This window comes from Zerene cesonia, chromosome 11 (genome assembly GCF_012273895.1).
Source record: "Zerene cesonia ecotype Mississippi chromosome 11, Zerene_cesonia_1.1, whole genome shotgun sequence".
Classification (NCBI taxonomy): domain Eukaryota; kingdom Metazoa; phylum Arthropoda; class Insecta; order Lepidoptera; family Pieridae; genus Zerene; species Zerene cesonia.
The window spans coordinates 4,234,475-4,256,723 of record NC_052112.1 but is presented as its reverse complement, the minus strand read 5'-3'; the positions used below and the strand labels follow the sequence as shown (position 1 = coordinate 4,256,723).

Here is a 22,249-nt window from a genome sequence, read left to right as displayed (position 1 = left end):
GACAGATTCGAAATTCAAATGTAATATTTTTTTATAATTAAGTGTAACAGTATTTATGGCCAGACTAAGTATAAAGTAGAAAAATATCATATTCTGAAAGTTTTTTAATTTCATAGTGAGAGTCTACTTATGTACCTCACGGTCACACAAGGTCAAGTCAAACTTCCATAACAATTTTGTCATTGTCTCCTGGAACTTACAAGGTACCTACTATGAATACGTATGGTGAAAAGCATAAAAATAATCATCGATTTTTTGTCTTTTACAAAAAAGTTATTAATAAATATTACTCTTAAATATTTTAAGAGTAATATTCTATAAGTATAGTATATCTATAATAGGAAGTAATTAAGTAACCATGATTTGGATAAAATAGTTGAGCCGCATATTTTTTTATAAATATGTTGCTAGCTCCAGGTATGTTCCATAACTAAGTACTCTTTTAATAGTTTTTTTTTATGTCATAGTCGGCAATGGAGCTGGTGGGTCGCCTGATGGTAAGCGCTACCACCGCCCATGAACATTTGGAGAGGTGTAAGGTCGATTGCAGACCTTACGCCTCTTCAAATTGATTGCCGACTTCAAATGGGAAAGGGCTTAGGAAAGGATTGACGAGAGGAATAAAGGAAAGGACAGGGAAGGGTAGGGAAAAGGATATGGGCCTCCGGCTTCCCCACTCACCGAACGAAACACAGCAGTATGCTATTTCACGCCGGTCTTCTGTGGGGGTGTGGTACTTCCCCGGTGCGAGCTGGCCCAATTCGTGCCGAAGCGTGCTCGACTACCACATGCAAAATAGTATAACCAAACTTTCAATATGTTTATATCATTTAAAGAAATCATTTTTTATTATAATTATCAAAACGGAAACGACATCTTCATTTAAATTTAAACGATTTCAAGTTATCAAAATAATTAACAATTTATAATCCAGTTTAATCTAATAATCGAACCCTTGTGTTGTGTCTATAATAATATATATATACTTCTTTAGCCGCCATAGCGGTCTCAAATAAAGAAATTTATTGTTTTAGAGTGGTTTCAGATAAGATAATAGTCCTTGTTCAAATCACAAAATAGGTATCGACATAATTTGAGGTATTAATGGATTACAGTATCTAGTGAACTCAATAATAAAATGTACCTATTGCGATGATAAAAAAAAAAACATTTTAAGACTTGACTACCACTTTACACACATACCTTTTCCCTACATTAACAAATAATATTTATATAATATTACATATAACGTAAGCTGTACTTCAAGTACCTATTGCTTATTCAGCGTTTATATATTTCTCGGTTGCTCATCAATACTGTGAAATGAAAAATATACCTAATATGGTGTAGGTACCTGATATTTTCCTTGTTGATTAATTTAAATATAATTTTACCAGCAATTTTACGATTATAAATAATTTCTAGAAATTCAAGAAATTTTATTTTATCACATGAATTTCCAGCATGCATGTGTTATTACAAATAAAAACATTTTAACATTCAATTATAGGGAATAAAATACCTACTGTTACCTACTTCTCGTATGCACTATGTGCAAAAACAGTTTCATTTGTATTTCAGGACGTTTCATCTGTAGGTTTGGGATTAATTTCTTACAAAATCATTTAACATACCATAATAACTATTTTATAATTTTCTTACTATATCAGACCTGTTTTTGAGCTAAAGATCTGTCCGTCTGGGTTGTCCGTTTGTCCACATAATAATAAGTACAATTTGAAAAACAAGAATTGTAGCCTACTAAGAAACAGCTCATCTTTGTATTTAGGAGCTCTATTACCCACACACGTTACTTCCACACATCATGGGATTTTACCGGGGTCAACTAAGGTGTCAAGTAAAATATCAGAAACAAAAATATTTTATTTATTATGTCAGTAGATATAATTTATTGCCGTAATCAATCACCATTATAACCATTATCTACCATGATTTTAAAGGGGTAATTTTTTCATACCTGTAACGTTATATAACTTATTACTTGTCATTCAGAACAATAGATAATTAATAACAATTGTGTTCTTACGTGTATTGAGTCTTGGTCATAGTGTTACGTTACTTATTCGGGTTACTTGAAACCCAATGTAAGTCCAAATACCGGCATAAAGGTAAAGGTTATATTATTTTCGCATTTATGTACCAATTTTTTCCACTTCAAACCGTTAAGGTTTATTTTTTTTTATTTCGTTTTTAGTTCTACAATTTTAATAGTTAATAATAGGCGCCAATTGTACATGCATTTACTAAGGGTTATGTCAAAAATAATATATTTCTTCTTTAATTTTCTAGTTTCGAACCTGAAATATTGAGCATGGTTTTTGAAGTCATTTATATTAAATAATCCGCTTGATCTATAAAAATATTAGTAAATTTAATTAAATATTAGTTTAAATGTTCAAAGTTAAAGATACAGATTTTGACACACGCGTCGTATCATAAGAGTACTACGAATAATATTACAAAATGTGTTGGTTTATTTATTCGTTATTCTATCTTGCTAGTAAAAGGATTTGACAGTAATGAAAGGATTGCTTGATTCTTTTGTTTTTCTTATTATTAGTCGAAGATTTCTGACGGAATTCTCAGTATTAGAGATACATATTTAGATACGACAGAACTATTTAGGGGAGACCAATTCTCAACATTATCTTTTTTTTAAGTGGGGAAATATTGGATAATATATCCACGGCCCCCGGGGAAGGAGTCGTGGGTTATGTCGGATTCCTACAGACTAAAACCCCACTGTGTTCCGACACGCTGCTTTAGACGGGACTGCGGAAACACATTGTATTCTAATTCTAAACATTACCTACATGATTTTTGGTCAAATGTAAAGATCGTCGTTGTGATAACGATGCAGTATTTTTTTATTTCGCTGTAAAATATGATTAGATTAAATAGATTCAAGGCAAGTGAATTATCGATGAGACATTCGCTATTGTCCAACATACAAAAAATCATCGAGCATCTGTCGTTTTTAAATTTTATTGAACTCCATTTGGAACACATAGTTCAATGTTTTGATACAACCTCGAACATTTTGTATAACATAAATTACTTGTAAATTAAATATTTAACCTAAACGACGACCTTAATGTAGAAAAATATTTTTGAGCTCGAACGCGGTCAAAATGATCTTGTTCGAGTTACATTCGTGTTCTATTTGTATTTTTACAGTTTAGTTTTCACTTTAAATATCTACTTATAATTCATCAAGATTAACGCAGCACACGCAGCCTGCAAAAGGTCCAATGCGTTTGAAACAAACTTGAAATAAATTTTGACGATATACTTTTTGCGCTCAAGCAGGGGAAAATATAAAGCACTAGCAAACCCGGCGAACTCCGTTTCGCCAATTTTCTTTGCTATAAACCTCACGGAGCCCGAGACCTTTCCAACGAATGCAAAACCGTGGAAATCGGTTCGTGCGTTCTGAAGTTATAGCGTCAGGAAGGAAAACCCGACTTATTTTTATATAGTAGATATATTGTGGAACGTAGCCGTTGTCGTCAGCATTTCCAAATGTTTTTCCATAGATGTCTGCAACATTCGTACATACAATACTCGCATGTGAGTGACCCGGATAACGCACACCAAAGCGTGCAAATCTTGGTTTTTGAATAACTTAAATATTTAATTAGATAAGAGCTTTAGATTTGAGTTCAATTAAAAAATATAGTGAGTTAAGCTTTTGCCACTTACATTAAAGACAAAAGTTGTTACAGAATTGCTAATAAATATAGTTTTTTTTAATGATTTTAACAGACTGAGACATTCATCAACAAAATCACGAGACAAAAAAACAAACCGTCGTAGATGAGGAAGAGCAAACGGATTTGAAAAATGATCATTCGAACTCATTTGCAAATAAGTTTACGAATCTCAAGTCTGGTAGTCGAAGGACAGCTATAAAATAAGTAATAATATTGTAAATATTATTTATTGCTATTTGAGCATTACGCCGAATAAAGTGTCGAACTTACGCAGGAAATTTTGCTTTTACCTGTATTGTACCATTCGTAACAACTACACATGAACTGCATAGAAATACTCGTGAAAATTTTCTAGTGTAAACCCATAACACTAACACATACTTCACAACTACAAGTTAAGTTAAATAAAGAGTTAAAGCAAAAATGTAAAAATAATGAATGTTAAACATAATAGGAATATTAAATGCAATTATAAAAAATCTAAATAATATTAAGTGTTTTTCATGTTTTGACGCATGCGTGAAACATATTGATTGAATCAGGCGTGCTTCTCTGATGGTCTAAGGACTATTCTATCAAAGACAACATCATCAGTTGGGATGAAACTTATTTAAAAAAGCTACTATCGTTTATTTGTAAATTTTCCAAGATTTATGTCAAAAAATAACGTACAATTAGAACTCAGTTGATTGATGTTAGTTCTAACATAGTCGAATTATTGCTAATAGTGCTGTGAAAAATTAGAGTCAATTACAATTACTTACTCAAACTCATTGAAAATTTAATGAGTTCACGCTTTGTAAGTGTGAACATCATAATATTACATCAAAGTAGGTATACCCTTTAATATTGTGTGAACCATCAATTGAGTGTATCTGTGCCGGTGGAAAAATATAGCGCAATGATACAACGTATCAACAATTTAAATGTAGATGTTATAAGATGTACCTAAATAGTAAAGTACATTTCATCACTTTGACTCAAAACGATAAATATTGAACAAAATTGTACACTTAGTTATATAAAAGCTCAGCCATTTCAAATTGCAAAAAGTAGGTGTGGTACAAAGAATTTTAAACGTAACGTTGCTGAAAAAATGTAATGATCGTAATGGATATTTTCAGAATCTAATACGTATGAGATTAAGTGACGTTGAAATCTCGGAATAACTGGCAGTCGCTTCTAAATGTGTGTGATGCATACAATCTAGACAGTGAGATATAGTTCTCTTAATTATGCCAATTAATGATTAAATCAAAAACTATAGACATTTTCTATAAGACTTGAAGACATTTTTTTTGCCATAAAGAGACACGTGCTTTTACAAGAGGGGGTTTGCATTTTCTTTTAAGATTCAAGGGACTTAGGTACTTCACATATATATATTTATTAATGACGCAACAAATTATATTTCATTTCATTAAAATAAATAATTGTAAATTGATATAAATTTATTTATTTTGTGAACGAATAGGAATAAAACTAACAATTAGGTAACGAAGGAATAAAACATTAAATATTTATAGGATGTTCATGAGCTCCTCTGAAATCAACGTCTTATGTTTTTGTGATATTAATTTCCATAAAGTTTCTTTCTTTTTGTAGTATTACATAATAATACAAAAAGGTTGTTTCAAGGGCATACCTTTCAGGCGACATAAAGTCTGTGAAACATAACACTGCCGTTAACCTTTATTATGAAAATCAGTTCCGTGCGTCTTTCTACGCGTAGTGGAGGGTTCCGTAATCTTATTAAAGCTCTGGATTTACGTGTTTTAGAAGAGTTTAGAGTGGTCACTTCCTCGCTTTAGTGGTTATCTAAGCTTTGAACTGCAGTCAGAAAAATCAAGGATTTGTAACGGTACAAATGCGCCAATTGAAATTTTTGTTTTCATACAACCGTTGATTAATTTAGTGAAAAACGTAGGGTTTCATGAGGCAATCGCCATGTCCAATGCCAAAAATTTTTGATAATATATCTGACATAACAGTTCGTGAAAAGAAGATATTCAATAAGCTTTTATAGATTCTGTATATATTTAATGTACCTGTTTTTTTTAAGTGGGGAAATCTTGCACTGTGTTCCGACGTATATTTACTTTGTACCTACTTACCTATGCTTTATTTAAGAGAAAACCTTTGCATCAGTCTTGTATGTTTAGGGCTTACGTACACTTGTAACTTATTCAAATAACAGTTTGATTTTTCTTTAAATCCTGTATGGTTAAATTTTGTTTCTTTTTTGCCAGATATGTGTGATTAAATTTACGTTTATTTCATAGGTTCATATAATATTTACATTTATATGTATAAATAATTTAGTATAATATTAGTATTATTAGTATTGAGAAAATTGAGTAACTAATAGGTAAGTACTTGTAGGTAGAAACCTTAGTTTTTCAGAAATGATGTGTGTTAGTTTCAATGTTTCTTAAGATGTTGCCCTTAACGACATATGCGTAATGAATTTTCGCATTCAATGTTTATAAGGCATACGAATACCTATATATATAGAGAGACACAAGGTAGTCTTTGATAAACAAATTAATATATCAAGACAAAAAAGATGTAATTAACATGTATTGACGTTGATCTGCGATCGGATGAGTCGTAACGCTTGCCAAACAATGAATACTCTTGTGACTACTATCGAGGTTGGGTATGTTATGTAGATATCATAATGATATTACCGTCTAACAATTATTGCTTTCATCGTGAATCAAAACAAATGGATTCTGATTTTTCAAGGATCATTGTAAAGAAAAAATGTTATAACGAAATTATTTGTTCACTTTATAATTATTATTTATTTACTTGTACTACGCTTAAACTAAATTTTTATCGCCTAAGCTAATCGCAAGAGGTATGAAATATAATTCGATGCAATCCTTCTAATCACTATGAAGCCCGGAAGTTGTTATTATGGTATATCTGTATATAAACTGTAAAAGTTAGGTTCATCTTCAATTCTAAGATATTTATAAGTACTTATTCGTTGAGGTTATTAATAATTAGGTTAGTAATATATAAAAGAAGGTAATACAACAATGCTAGTGTACACAATATTCTTCTTCTGCATCCCAAATATAACAAACGCAGTTACAATAAAAAAAAATAACGATCATAAGCGTTTTACTTTCTAAGTTGGTGGTAATGTAGAGCGCTGTAGAGAGAATCGAGTTATAACAGGACTCATATGGATAATTAAGGTTTTGAAGGCCCAGGTGTCAAATCTCGTAGCCATTGATCGGCGGGCGGGCGACGACGAGAGGAAAACGTCCGCCCACGTGTTGGCTCGGGCCAGGAATAGACAGTCCGCCCTGAACCAGAGAACAACGTTGACATTCTCACCGCTTTACAGCACATTTGCAATTTAAAACGTGAAATAAAAGTGCCTTATTACTAAATGATATTAGAATTACAATAATAACATAAATTTAACAAATTTTACATTTTTAAATACAGTATAGATTTGATATTAATATTTTGATATTTTTATATGTTGAGTAGTTTGTGTGGTGTCATATCAATAAATTAAAAGTACAGTGTCAGTGCGACATTGGCAAAGTGCGTGTGTTACGAAAGACATTAGTTCAGTGGAGAGTAATTGGCTCGTACCTATTAATTATATCAGTATAGTCTGGCGCCGGCGCCCTTAGAGGTGTCGCAGCACGGACGCATGTGCGATGCGATGCGCGAAAAAATCTCCGCACTGCTCCGTAGTTCTGTGCGTGCGCCTGCGCATACGGAAAACACGGATAAACTGCAAAATGGCGCCATCGTTCCCGTATTATTGTTCACTGAAGGAGGTTATATATTTTCGTATTTATATTAATACAATCCTATCTTATGTCAAGTTAAAATGTTTTTTCATAAAAAAATGATGTTAACATATTTATTTACAAATTAGTATCTTTAAAAATACTTATTAAAATGGTATGCATTGTTGCTTCTTTCCGATGCATGATAAATAGCTTGATAGAGTCGTCGAGAATTTCAATGAATTTCATGTTGTTTTTATTTTACAATTTGCAAAACAGACACATAACAAACTAACTTTATAAGTACATAATACAAGTTAATATCATTGAAGGAATTCGAATACTTAGAATAGGAAATTCTATTTGAAATTATGAAACGTCTCTCAATTCTTCAGAGAAGTGTTACCCTATAAATAGTAATAATGATGGATATATAAATAGAATGCGAATTGTATAACATCAGCAGCGTATTATAAAGATTTCCTTTAAAATTGTATGTTTAAACTCTCTGACCTAGACATATAAACATAGATATTTTTATGTTTATAACGATATTATATCGTGTAGATAATAACTACAGCCGTCACGTTTTGGGACTAATGGTTTCCTGAATTGTAGAAATGTGGTTTAAAATAAAAAAAATAACGTCATTCAAGTTTACATCTTGCATTCTATCAAATACAAATACAGGATGTATTTAATTTATTGTCTAAACTGAATGTATTTCTGAACAAATCTTTTATACCCGGCACGTGATGAACGAAGCAGTACGTCACTGAAGAAAATTACGCATATAAATCTTATTGTTATGTTGTTTCTTCCTTCAGCTCACTGATTTACGATAGCTGATATATTCAACCGATTTCAAAAAAAGGGAGAAGGTTATCAATTCGATTGTATTTTTTTTTCTGAGAAAACAATCTCAGAACTTTCGACTGGGTAAACCAATTCCTATGATAATTTTTTAATTGAAATCCTGTGCCTCCTGTGAGGAAACATTCAAATTTGGTTCGGTTGATCACATATAACAAAATGCTAGGTTGAAGTCAATTTAGTTTTTTGTTACAAAATTGTTATGGTTTACTAGCCATGCCACATGTACATACGTATTTGAATACCTTTTGAAATAAGTTTCTAAATGATTTATTCAAATATTGATTATGTATCTAACAAATCGTAGAAATGATGGTCTACGTGACGTTCAGCATTTGTGCTTGTTTTGATTACGTAGCGTCCTGTTTGCCGCGTAACAAAATATTGAACATTTTATGATGTTCTCAGCAAATCAAAGAGATCGTAAAGTGGGTGTAGCAAGAAGATTTAGGTACATTCTTTCATTTGAATTATAGAATAACTGCATAACAAATGATCATGTTGATTTATATTTTATAAAAGTTGATGTAACTAACATGTCCAATAAGTTTTTGGTACTTATACAATATATTCTTATTCGAAGTTAAATTATTTTAAAATATGATCTAATTAATATTTGCATTTAAATAAATATATCTCTTGCATTCATCTTCCTATAACCCGAATATGTTAATGTTTGCGTTATTTTTGGGAAAATGTTATGATAGCTTCATTGAAATATAGAAAAATAACATAAAAGTTTTATGTGTAGATAAAAATAAGTACGCTATAGGTAAAAGCATCGGTCACAACCGCTTTTGATTGAATATTGGCTATAAGTTTTCACTGTGACCATTGAAGAACGATTAAAAATTAAATACTTCCACGAGCAATAATAGATAAGGTTTCTGGCAAATTTCAAATCCGTTAATTTCATAAAGTTTTAGAAACTGAAATTAAATTCTTAGCTGTAAAATACGACAGCAATTTGTCAATGACGTATGCAGTAACCTATTCATTATCATTTCGTATAATGCTAGTGTAGACAAGGTCGATAAAATTGTACAAGTGCTGTGTCCACTGTCCACTATTGATTTTGAACCGGCCAATGATTTTATAGGTCACTTATTTTTACTTGCAATTATCAAGTGGGGGACGGTTTAGTATAGTTTGATTTTGTTATAAAAAATACGATTTATTATTGTTTACAACAATCTACATTTAAGCTTCATAGTATGTTTCAATTTTACGTTTTCTCTTTAGATTATCCATTCACTGATACTCCAAGGCGTACATTAATTACGCAAAGATTTTAATAAATATTTTCTAAGTATTAATTTAAAGAAATCCACGTGTAGGGTAACTATTTAGAAATCTGTGGTGTAGGTACCTAGCCACAATACACGAATTACACCAATAAGAAATTTATTTTAGTCATGGTATAGTCTATTTGTATCTTGCTACTCCTATAGCATTGGTTAAAGTATGTAGTAGGTATGTAATTTCTTGGCAACTATCTTAATAATTACAATTTGTATAATAGCATTAAGATACGATTTATGTCTTTAACACAATAATGTGTCGCATTATTTAAAGTAAATGTTTGTAGCGTTAAATTTATTGCTATTACCTAGCGCCAATAATGTTTTGTTTTTGTTTTTAAAAGCGTTATTTGATAAAAATAAATACCTACCTAGAGTCCAGAAACAAATTGCTTAAAATGAACTTGTAAAATAAAATAACTGCAAGTCTTTGCAAACATTCGTACAATGTACGAATGTTACCGGTCTTTCGATGTAAAAAATTAATTGCAAATGTAGTCCTTCGTCGGTTTGCGTATTCGTGCGAATATGAGCGATCGGCATAACAATTTTCTACGCAATGCGTCCAGATTGGCAACTAATGAGCATATGCAAAATATGTGGGCACCGTGTTGATGCCTAAGGTTTTACCAGAAAATAAATGAAGGTCCTAATCGTAAATATAAAGTGGAGAAGTTACAGATAATTGTTTTTAATGCGATTTTTTGTTGGGCTTGTAAACGAGTCCTTAAAAAAAGACCCGTTCCGATTTTCTCACCCTTCCCAGCCTTCCTTTGTTCTTGTTTTCATTCCTTATACCTTACCCCTTAAATGCGGGTATTACGTTCACAGAGGCATACGAATGTTCATGGGCGTTGGTTATCGCTTACAACCAGGCGAACCGTTAGCTCAATTGGCCGTTGTGACATGAGTAATTTTTTTTTTTCATTATTTAACGTAAAATGACTGAAATGTCGCAGAATATGTAGTAAAATCCAGACAAGACAGTTCATTGTACTCGTAACCCACGTTTCAGAGGCTTCCATGTCAAGGTGGCTATCGAAGAATGGTTCTAGCAAATGTTATAGGAAAATATTACCGTCTACCTACTCCCAAATAATTTTTATTACTGAATGTATACTTATTACATTACATAATCCTATTTTGAAAGAAATGTGTGGGAGTCGAGCATGCTTCGGCACGAATTGGGCCAGCTCGCACCGGGGAAGCACCACACCACCACAGAAAACCGGCGTGAAATAATAACTTGCTATTGTGTTTCGTACGGTGAGTGGGGGACCCGGAGGCCTATTCCTTCTCATAGTCCTTCCCAGTCCAATCCTTCTTTCCATTCATCAATCCTTTCCTTATCCCTTATCCCTTAAAAGCGGGCAGCGCATTCTCAGAGGTCTAAGCCTATGCGAATGTTCGTGGGCGGTGGTGATCGTTTACCATCAGGCGAACCACTAGCTCAGTTGCCCGCTATGACATAAAAAAAAATAAAAAATAAAATAAAATATGGCGGACATTTCTCTTAAAATAACCACACTAAAAAAAATATATAATTCGTTATTAATATATATTTGAGAGTGAGCTGTTTCCATTAAAGGAAATTCCTACTGAATTTAGATATTTCATCGCAGTAAATAGTACCCTATATCTCGCCCTAACACCTCATCCCTCAAGCTCTGTTGAAACGTTAAATAAAAAACAAATAAACAAACACTTTTACGCATACGTTGTACGTTTTTCATTTTATATAATTACTTGCAGGCGTTGTAGATATTTGTAGATTTTTAGGAGAAAATACAAGATGAACGCATTTCAGGGAGCACACGCGAAGGCGGATTGGTGTGGCGCGGGTGTTCCGCCGGCTGCGACGCCGAGGACGGCGCGGCGGGAGCGCTCGCCGACGGCAACCTCAACCCAGGAGACAAGGTAGCATCAATTAGAAATGCATAAATCTTTACAAAATATTTATTATTTTTCCTCGATAATGTGTATATATGCGTATACATATTTTCGTTTAGAATTAGAGAAGTGATGTAACAATACTTTTCGATTTTAAAATACTAACAACAGCCCAATGTTTACTGCCTCAGTATAACAATCAAGAGGTTATTGATCCTAGTTCGAAACCAAAAAAAAAGTCTGTCTGATGAATCGGACTAAATTTAGATATACCTTAGAAAGATACTAGTGGTTTAGAAATTTTAAATGTGTCTCAAACACTCTTATTATTAATCATCACTAAGTAGCGTCATGATTCACGCAGTTGAAAATTTGTTAGTCCTCGGCTTTGTTATTTACAACTTCTAAACGTTTTAGATTTTAAAACCTACTTTGTTAAATATATTAAAGATTTATTAAACATAAAAAAAATTCAAAGAAACCGCTACCCGCCCTACGTAGGTAGTTGCTACGAGAATGCGACATAAGCAAATAAGATAACATAATATTATGTGTTTATAAGCCTTGACCAAGTTTTTGGAATGCGCGGCCACGGAGATGTAGTACATTTATTATTATAAGCATTTTCCCACGCGTGCTATATTTAACTAGTACTGTAAGAACTAAGAACTAGTAAAAATAATAAATAATGTGCATCCGCGGATATATTATATACAAAATTTATCTAGCTCGATTGAAGTTTTATATAGAATTTCAAATCTCGCTACATAGAAATTAATGCGTAGAATAAATCTCCGTCCCAACCTCTCCATCCCTTAAAATTATAAATCAAAATATAATTTTCCAAATCTATAGAAACAATTGTGTTTCATGTAGCTGTTATCTGTGCAGTAAATAATTAAATGGAATGGACAATTGTTATAAATAAAATTAACGATATTTAAATAAGAAAGACTATTAGCATCGGACGATTACGGTTACGAAGGTCAGACTAAATTGTGTTTCAGTACAACTCTAGATTTAGATAAATGCTTTACATTATTTCCTCTTCCAGGTATCATTATTAAATTTATATACTTACTTATTTTATACTATTTATTAAATAATAACGTACCAATTTATATGAGGAAAAATTCTTGCCGGAAGTATTGTATATTAATATAAAATTTAATGTATTATATTGCAGCTGGAGGGGTCGGACGCAGCTCCGGACGACCCTGTTCACCTCAAGAGACGGGTGGGACTCTTCAGTGGGGTGGCTCTAATCGTCGGAACTATGATCGGTAAGCAACTAAATAACGTAATTAAATTTTTATAACTTTTTGTAGAAACATTTTTGAAGAATAGAAAAATTTAGATCACGAGGCTGGATTCGAACGTGGTAACACTGACCTCTCGACCAACCGTGATCCCATTTCAGCAATTTCTTCGAATTTATTTTACTCTTTCGGTTTTCTGAACCCAAGAAACAGCAAACGAATTATGTATAAAAATCTCATTTTTAAATATTTTAAATACTATAAAAACTTCATATTAAATTTACCTTAACGTTATTAAGGTATATCGCAATATTTGTAAAACATTGTGTATACTTTATTCTGTTTAAATATAATGGTAATTATGTATGATTTACCTAACAAAAAACGTCTACGTGATATTTACAATATTAGAACTAACATGCTAATTCCTAGTAAATACATAGATTACTGCCAATAAGCCTTGACATTGGTATTGGGAATCCATAAAACCAGACGACGTACCTACGTACCATGTTAAATACAGATATTTATTCTAATTTATTGTTAGTCGTCAGTGTTGCATTTTCATCACTGTTTATGCTGACATGATTATCAAAAATGTAATCAGATCATAAACACGCATTAATCTTATATTGCATCATCTACGCCGCAAATTCTATTTAATTTTCATGACTCGGTAGAAACTTGAACCTGTTCTTTGTAAAACGAAACAAACGACGATGCAAAATAAGTAGGTTTCTTATTTATATATTTATATATAGCATGGAGATAGGAATGTATTTGTTCTACGAATAGAATATGTATTGATATGCTATCTCAATTTCAGGATCTGGTATTTTCGTCTCGCCCTCTGGGCTTTTGGAGCGCACTGGCTCAGTGGGCATAAGCTTCATAATATGGATGGCCTGTGGCCTTCTCTCGTTGCTTGGTAACTATACTCATCATATAAAATTGTTGAATTGAAATGGAGTACTGTACTGTAATAATGCCATATTTTTAGGAGCGCTCGCATATGCTGAATTGGGGACGATGAACACGTCTTCTGGTGCTGAATACGCATATTTCATGGACGCATTTGGAGGACCGCCTGCATTTTTGTTTTCATGGGTAATAAGTTCATATATTTTCCTATTAATTTAATAAATACGTATTTTAGTACTAATATCCTGTTATATTTCAGGTGTCTACGTTGGTTTTGAAGCCTTCTCAAATGGCTATAATCTGTTTGAGTTTTGCAAAGTACGCCGTGGAACCATTCGTGTCGGAGTGTGAACCACCCGACGCCCTTGTCAAACTTGTAGCGGTCATTGCGATTGGTAATCATTTCTGTTACTTGATGTTCTTCATAATTATGTAATGATGTATTATTATAACAGTGTTTTCTTCATAGTTTTATGTTAGTTACTCATTGGATCACTTATTACAACATTGTGATATATACTGGTAACTTCCATTTCCATTAAATGCGATCATGTCATCATAGGACGTTAATTGTGAGCATGTTATCTATCTATCTTTCTATTATAGCCTATAATGTCTACGCCTATGTAAGAATAGGTATATTTATCATATTTTAATATACATATCATGTTTATTATTATTATCTATAAATTAATAAGAGTAGGTATAAAAGGAACAAGGCAGTATGACAAAATTTTACTAGGTACAAGCAATTAATTTGATTAACATGCCACCATAAAAAGCTATAAAACGTTGTTTAACTCTTATTAAGTTTGGGCTTATTTCTTTTTAGTGATGATTTTGGCGGTCAATTGTTATAGCGTGAATTTGGCGACAAATGTGCAGAACATCTTCACGGCAGCTAAACTTGTTGCCATAGCAATAATCGTGTGTGGAGGAGCTTACAAATTGATATTAGGTAATATAAATATCTACTCGTATATGTACGTGGTGTGTGCATATCATTTTATCATCCATTGACGCTTGTGATGCAATTAAAATATACGACATCCCAATTTACATTATCAGCGATTTGATTAGAAAACAATCACAAACATTTGTTTCTAATTTGCAATGCCTCCCGAAACGCTTCTGAATACTAAAAATGTTCTTCTAATCAGACAAAATTCATATCGTCGCTCCTCGTTTAATTCGTATAATCATAATGGGAAGTGAATAATTGATGTAGACTGACAGGAGTTGTGTCCGTATGGTGCAGGTAATACGCGACATTTACAGGAGCCCAACTTCGCCAGTAGCACGGCGACTCTGGGCAACATAGCAACAGCATTCTACACCGGCCTTTGGGCCTATGATGGTTGGAACAATCTGAACTATGTGACTGAGGAGATTAAAAATCCATCCAAGTAAGTGCACTTGTATACAATAAAAATTTATCGCCAATATGCTGCTAAGCGTAAAACTCGACAACGGATCGACCAATTCGGAAATTTTTTTTAACGTTTTTGTTAGGGCACAATGTGGAGAGAACGTCCCAAGGATGAAGCAGAATCCTAGCGGTCCGCCATTAAATAAAATAACTTTAAATGTAGTTAGTGATTAACACCTAAATTAGTATAAAATATGTTTACGATACACCACACCTATTTGTGACAAAAGTGGAAACTTAGGAAAATATAGATTTTTTCCGTCTACGTACTTACATCGACACCCACTGTTCCGTAAATATTGTTATAATATTATATAAATAATTTTGAGTGTTTAGATTAGGGTAGTGGGTAGTCTATACAACTTTTCATTATTGCCTTGACTTTTATCATTGGACTAGCAGTGTTTATGTTAAAATGTCTAATAAAATGTGACATTATCTATACAATTTATGATTACTAGGAATTTACCACTGAGTATAGTAATCGGGATACCACTGGTGACGCTATGCTACGCGTTGGTCAACGTGTCATATCTGGCCGTCATGTCGGTCAGCGAGATGGCCGACAGTGAGGCGGTGGCGGTCACCTTCGGCAACCGCCTGCTGGGGCCGGTCGCTTGGCTCATGCCGCTCGCTGTCACTATATCCACTTTTGGCTCGGCTAATGGCACACTCTTTGTGGCGGGAAGGTAATTGGATTCTTTGAATTGTTTCTTATCTTATCACATAGTGATTGAATATCTGTATTTGTGGTAATTTTTAACAAATTTAATGCAATACTTGTAATTTTTAATATGTCGAGGACGTCTTCCAGAAAACAGCTAGTCATATTATAGCAGATAGCTTATTTAGCTATAACAGATGATGTCCCATTTTCCCATTTGCTTAGGTACTGGGTACTACTAGATGTATTTAACATCTATTTGACCGATCATTTTTCCTTTAGGGGCAAGTAAAACGTTTTTTTGTTAGCGACGTATGATCAAACCAAGGCTCGTGGCTCGTCAGTCAGGGCAGTTTTCGCCTAAATTCCAGTATTATGTGTGTAATAATTTTCACAGGTTGTGTTTCGCAGCGTCACGCGAAGGCCATTTATTGGACATATTGTCGTATGTTCATGTACGTCGCTTCACGCCGGCACCGGGACTGATTTTCCATGTAAATATTATTTATCATATAAAACTATTTAAAAGTACTTTAATTATCACGTTTTGTGCTAACGGTCACTTTGCATTGGCCTAAAAATTTGCTGTACTTTACAAACAAGTTTACTCTGCTAAACTGCTGTGTTCGGTTCACAGTCGCTGATAGCAGTGGCGATGGTGCTGTACGGTACAATAGACTCCCTGATTGACTTCTTCTCTTTTACCGCGTGGATCTTCTACGGCGGCGCTATGCTAGCTCTGATTGTTATGAGACGGACTAAGCCGCACGCACCTCGACCATATAAGGTAAGTTATATTTTTTCTTTTTATCTGCAATCTTTATATGATATTATAGATGCACTTAAAATAATATTTTTAGTAGGTTTTGATTCTTCATATTTATTTTTTCATTTTTCATTTTCATCAAGAAGGTATCGTATTTACTAAGAGAAAAGCTTTTTCCTTGCACTAAAAAGGATTTTTATTTTATAGGATTCACTAAAAACACAAAATCTATTTTTACCGTACCTTACTTCATTAAAATTGTTTTTACCATTTTTCTCAATAGGTGCCCATTATAATTCCATACATAGTGCTGATAGTGTCGACGTACCTGGTAGTAGCACCAATCATAGACAAGCCGCAATGGGAGTACCTCTACGCAGCCGGTTTTATATTATGTGGTCTGCTCGTCTATCTACCTTTTGTTAAATGGGGCTACTCCTTGCCATTCATGGGTAAGAATTGTTTTGATCGCTTTCTGTTCAATGTTTATGTATAAATCGATTGTAAATAGTTAAAGCACTTCTATTTGAATAAACAGATATATTCTGTATTAGTATCTCTCTTTTTTTGGTTATGGTAATTTGTTTATTTCAATACATAATTTTATTTTTTACAGATAAAATAACGGTGTTTCTGCAAATGATCTTGGAAGTTGTGCCAACATCGACCACTTTCGAATACTGAGTCTGTGCCGACTTTAAAACGCAACTAATATGGATTTTATTTAAAGATCTGTACTTTTTTTATTGCTGTTAATGTTATGTTATATGGCACCGTCAAGGCACTGTATAGTTGCCACAAAATGGTAGGAGCTCAATTAGGTATATCACCTAAAAATTTAAATGACAAAGAACTTCAAAATTTAAATTAAGTACTTACCAATATTTTAGACCAAGTTCATTTATATATTTTTTGACTGATACAAAATTTGTTCCTTTTAAGGTGTTTTTGAATTTTTACTGATTATATTATGAAAAAGTAAAACATCAAATACATTATAATGTTAATATTGCTCTAAAATATTTGTTTATAAGTAATAAATATTCAATACTAAACTTTTATTTTTAGTGAAACTCAATGTTTTGTGCTATTTAAGATGATTTACTATAAGCGTAGAACAATCGTTCATTAGTTTGCACGAATCATTCCTCAAGGATCATGGCAGTTGAAGGTCACGCCAAAAAAAGAAACAGGGTTTAAATAAAAATTGAAGGCCCACACTGTAACTACCATCATGAGTTCTTTAAATGGAATGCAACCATTTACTTTTTATTGAGTAATAAGCATTAATTCGAGCCCGCTATACTGTAAAGAATATTTCTTATTTCCATACCGTTTACACATAGCTATGAGTGATTGTGCTAAACTCATGGTTTATAGATTTCATCAGCTCTCATTTATACTAGATAGCTTTCTAGACGTACTTCTAGATTTTTAGTTAATATTTAGATCTATCGAAACAATTATAATTTGATTAGGGAATTTTTATCTTTTTATTGTATTAAAAGGGATAGATATCGAAATTATTTTTATTATCCCTTTTGAAGCAAATATTGCTTGTACAGGGATTGCACAACATTGAAATATTTTGCCAGTGTTCAGTTTTTTGAATGAAATGTTAACGATTATGTAAATTTTCTGTTTTTTTTTCTATCCCTTTATAAAGACTAAGTGTGTTTATTTATCTTTATACGAAAATATATGGGCAGAAGTTTTGCGACCGGTAAAAATTGGTCCTATCATTCCTTACCGGGGCATTGCGACACTGTCCAGGTTGTATTTTTATTATGTATAAGTTAAAGTGTGAAAATCTTAATTAGGGCATATAAATATGTAATCCCACCCGGTGGAAATTATTGATCGTGGTTGTTGTATTTTATCAGAAAATACATTATTTAGAAGAATGTATATTTATAACGTCAGAATTTGTTTTTAAAAATGTAACATGGTAAGTAGTTGACAAATTTTCACGCTTCAATATTAATAAACTGTAAGTAAATACAGTATTGTTAACTATTTTGTGAGACAAATAATAAAACTGTAAATTAGAAATATTTGGATAGCCCATTAAAAATGCTTAAGTCGTTTTAATGTATCAAGTATTGCATAGCAATTGTAAATTGGATATTTGATGTATTTTTAATAAATATGGGCACATTCAAGTACACAAACCTAACGATGTGATATTGTTATGGGTAAAACGGAATGGTTTTTATTTTGTGTACAGAAAATATCATTAAAATACTTATTTCTATACCTAAAGATCAGATTTATTTATTGTTATACATTGTCATTTGATTAAGTAAATTTTAAATAAAGACAACCGAAAATAGAATCGTGAATTTTATTTCTACCTAATAGTCACAAATTATTTGACCTCTCAACATTAGAACAGGTGCAAAATAAAACAAAAATGTTAGTTCAACAATTTATTGTTGTTATATGACAAAGATCACAGATCTTTTGACATTTCCATACCATTTAATTGTACTTTGGCTGAATTACACACGAGTCAAAACTTTACAAGCGCTAAACACTACATGGAACAGTATTGTATTATTTTTGGTACCGCTTATTCCCAGTAATGAATGTTCAATTCATCCGAGTATCAAATTGAAATTGAGAGTAATTTATGCAATTTAAGCTTGTTGTGACGAGTCATTAACGTTGGCACGTAGATTAAGGAATGTCGCAGTTCGCAAAGGCACTTGGGAGTATGAGGCCGCGTGACGACACTGTTGCTACGAGCCGCGATTTAACAACGCCGGCAAGGCGCCAATTCAATGAAGTATAAAAGTGTGTTAATCAAAACATTCGATAAACTGAGGACGCTTTTATTCACTAACTATCATGTTATAGACATAACCTATAATTTGAAGAATTCTGACCTATTTATAGATCGTTTTAACGACTAACCCTGCTTTCATTATCTATTTGTAGCATCTAAGAAATGTTCCTGATACTTATTAATATTATATAAACTTTACTTTGTTTATTATTTTTGCGATATCATTGTAACTCTTATATTAAATTAATTCAACAAACTGGATAGAGATGACAATTAAAATATATTTAGAAAAGGTCAAAAAACTAATTATCGTTGTGATTGGGACTTTACATTCTCCACGAGCCTACAGTTCGTTCCACGAATGTTATTTTTATAAAAGAAAGGAATTTTACTTGAATGAGAAAACCTTGAAGCGAGTAAATGCAAGGCGTAGCGCGAATTTTTGCCGCCACGTGTCGATAGGAAATGGGGGCCCTTTGTTAGGGTATCGTACCTAAGCGTAAAATAGGACCTTGTTACTATGACGTCTTTTTTGTCTTTCCGTCAGTTAGTTACCAGATGGTATCTCACAATCTAAGTATTTTTTAATTACATTTTCCGAATAATTGGCGCTTTCTGTCGCCCCTTTAAATATGACGCCCTAGGCGGGTCCCCACCGTATAGGTAAAAAAAAAACATTTTAAAAGAGATTTCATCAGATAAAGATAACATGGATTGTAATTAAAAATAATTATTCTACAAAAGTCAATAATAAAACAGAGGAATAACAAGGTTTTATTAAACTAACTAAAGGTGGAAACTTAGAGATACATTCTCTTAATAATATAACAGCTATGTATTGGTTAAGTAATATCACCTGATGACCTTGAAGTCAGTCAAAATAGTAATTAAATGGTATGAATTGACTTAGATTCGCTTGCTAGTAAGGCGTTCATATATTCACACAATATATTTATTATTTATCTATGGGATAAAATTCAATAACACTATAACAAAATTAAAACCTAAGATGTGGCTTATTCTTCATCATGTGCCTGTAAAAAGAAAAAAAAAACATTATTATTATTTTATTCTGTAACATCCAATATTGGGTAAATATTATTCATTAGAATAACATCAGTTAAAATGGAAGTTCTGTAAGGCTGTATGTTCAAAACTAGCATAAAATGTTCATTAGAATTCTTCATAATCTTTAACTTCCATTTAATGGCATTTTTTTAGAATACCATACCAAAAAATTAAGAAATTTGGATCGCTACAGGAACACTCGTGTTTATGTGCCTTCCTCTGCCAGAGACTATTTCGTTGTGAACTACCATACCAAAGAGTTATATTTATGTGAGTTCTTTTCAAAAGTTATTAATTAATGTTTCGTTGGGCAACAATTATTTAAAGATTTACAATATGTATCAAGCTACAAATTAAAGAGAGGACTTGCCTCAAATATTTAAAATATTACAAAGAAATATACAAATTGAAAATTCAAAGAAGTACTATTCATACGGTAGGTTTTTCAGTAGCTTCAGTACCTCAAAAACATCTGTATTGCTTATTTCTATTATTTGTTATTCCTACACATATTTCATTACAACTCTAAAACTCTATAAAACTTTATTATTGCCAGCCTCAAAAATTCATTCTTTATTAAAAATTACTTTGCCAATGGAGCATTCATACTGTAATAAATAAATACACATCTATTTAATATTGTATTTGCATCCGTTGCATCTAATTAAATATTTTTAAATATATGTAAGTAAGCATATAAATATAGCCATCTCCATACTTATCGAGCGTCTCCCAGAAGCCCAGCAGCACGGCGCGGTCGAGATGGCGCTTGGTGCGGCTCAGGTTGAGCACCGTCACCGCCCAGCGCGCCACGTTCGCGTCTAACTTCATCTCGTCGAACTTCAGATGGAACGCGCATACTGCGGACCAAGAGCGTGTATGTTAAGTTACACCCTCCCTACTATAATTCTATTATTTTCAACACAAAACGAGTGTTATAACCACCATATATGGCCGTTTTCCACTATGATGTATAAAAAAAATGACTCACTATTCGCAAAAATCTGTACAGGGTTTCCATCCCAAGGCCAGCCTTTGAACTGCCAAGCGGGTCCCTGCACGAACACGGCCACCACGCGGTCCCACTCGGCTGCCGACAGTCTGCCAGGGTTGTCCACAACGCGATATGGGACCTAAATGTTAACATAGCGTGACCTGCATATTGCGGAATTTCTTTATATATGTACTAGCTCCAGGTCATCCATGTTTTTGCACTTGGTCGAGACCAAGCATTCTATCGGTTAGAACATTTTTAGGCTTCCACTTTAGCTGTCTGTCTGTAACCAGGATGTATGTATATTAGATGGATTGTGGACAGTCAAAATTTATAGATAATATTTTTCTGTTGTCGCTATAATAAATATTAGAAAAGCATTGATTTGCAGGGTCCAAAATTGGACGGGTGACCAATTTTATAGCACTTGTTCTTTAGGTTATTTATACAGAACCCTTAATGTCGAGGTCGAATCGTACTTGACCGATCATTAAAAAGTTGTAGTATTAAACAGATGTCTCTTGCTCATTATAATATAGGTCATTAGATTGATAATTCATATAAATACCGTTATTGTTGTTGCGTTATTGGGTACATTATCACCAGATGGACCCTTTCGCCTCTGCAATAACACTTCGTTTTCACGTGTGGCTCCTTCTGCTTTCTTTTGCTCCACAGCCACAAACCTGAGGGAATAAAGTTGAATATTATTATTAATAATATATTTATTTAATTTTTAGTTTTATAGCATTGAAATGCTTTATAAATGAGAAATTTTGAAAGAATAGAAAAAATTTGATC

At 32.7% G+C, this 22,249-nt stretch overlaps 2 protein-coding genes across 3 annotated transcripts in view; one reads left to right on the top strand and one right to left on the bottom strand.

Moving 5' to 3' along the window:
* Positions 1–18,923, top strand: part of LOC119830399 (b(0,+)-type amino acid transporter 1-like) — a 20,851-nt gene extending 1,928 nt beyond the window's left edge. The window contains exons 1-13 of one of the 2 annotated variants that reach the window (XM_038353402.1): positions 7,160–7,543; positions 11,477–11,586; positions 12,746–12,842; positions 13,645–13,746; positions 13,819–13,925; positions 13,999–14,134; positions 14,572–14,697; positions 14,998–15,145; positions 15,630–15,857; positions 16,230–16,326; positions 16,470–16,619; positions 16,882–17,050; positions 17,215–18,923. In XM_038353402.1, coding sequence (XP_038209330.1) covers positions 7,414–7,543; positions 11,477–11,586; positions 12,746–12,842; positions 13,645–13,746; positions 13,819–13,925; positions 13,999–14,134; positions 14,572–14,697; positions 14,998–15,145; positions 15,630–15,857; positions 16,230–16,326; positions 16,470–16,619; positions 16,882–17,050; positions 17,215–17,282 — 1,668 coding nt within the window. In that variant the 5' untranslated portion in view covers positions 7,160–7,413 and the 3' untranslated portion in view covers positions 17,283–18,923. Of the gene's footprint in view, positions 1–7,159; positions 7,544–11,476; positions 11,587–12,745; positions 12,843–13,644; positions 13,747–13,818; positions 13,926–13,998; positions 14,135–14,571; positions 14,698–14,997; positions 15,146–15,629; positions 15,858–16,229; positions 16,327–16,469; positions 16,620–16,881; positions 17,051–17,214 lie in introns of those variants that run through there. The other variant, XM_038353403.1, reaches the window with a different exon arrangement.
* A 1,333-nt stretch (positions 18,924–20,256) lies between these two features.
* LOC119830199 (parafibromin) overlaps positions 20,257–22,249 on the bottom strand; it is a 7,332-nt gene continuing 5,339 nt past the window's right edge. The window contains exons 9-12 of the mRNA XM_038353111.1: positions 22,017–22,134; positions 21,446–21,587; positions 21,173–21,314; positions 20,257–20,420 (exon numbers count right to left, since the gene is read on the bottom strand). Of these exons, the coding sequence (XP_038209039.1) occupies positions 20,384–20,420; positions 21,173–21,314; positions 21,446–21,587; positions 22,017–22,134 (439 nt within the window). The 3' untranslated portion in view covers positions 20,257–20,383. The remainder of the gene's footprint in view (positions 20,421–21,172; positions 21,315–21,445; positions 21,588–22,016; positions 22,135–22,249) is intronic.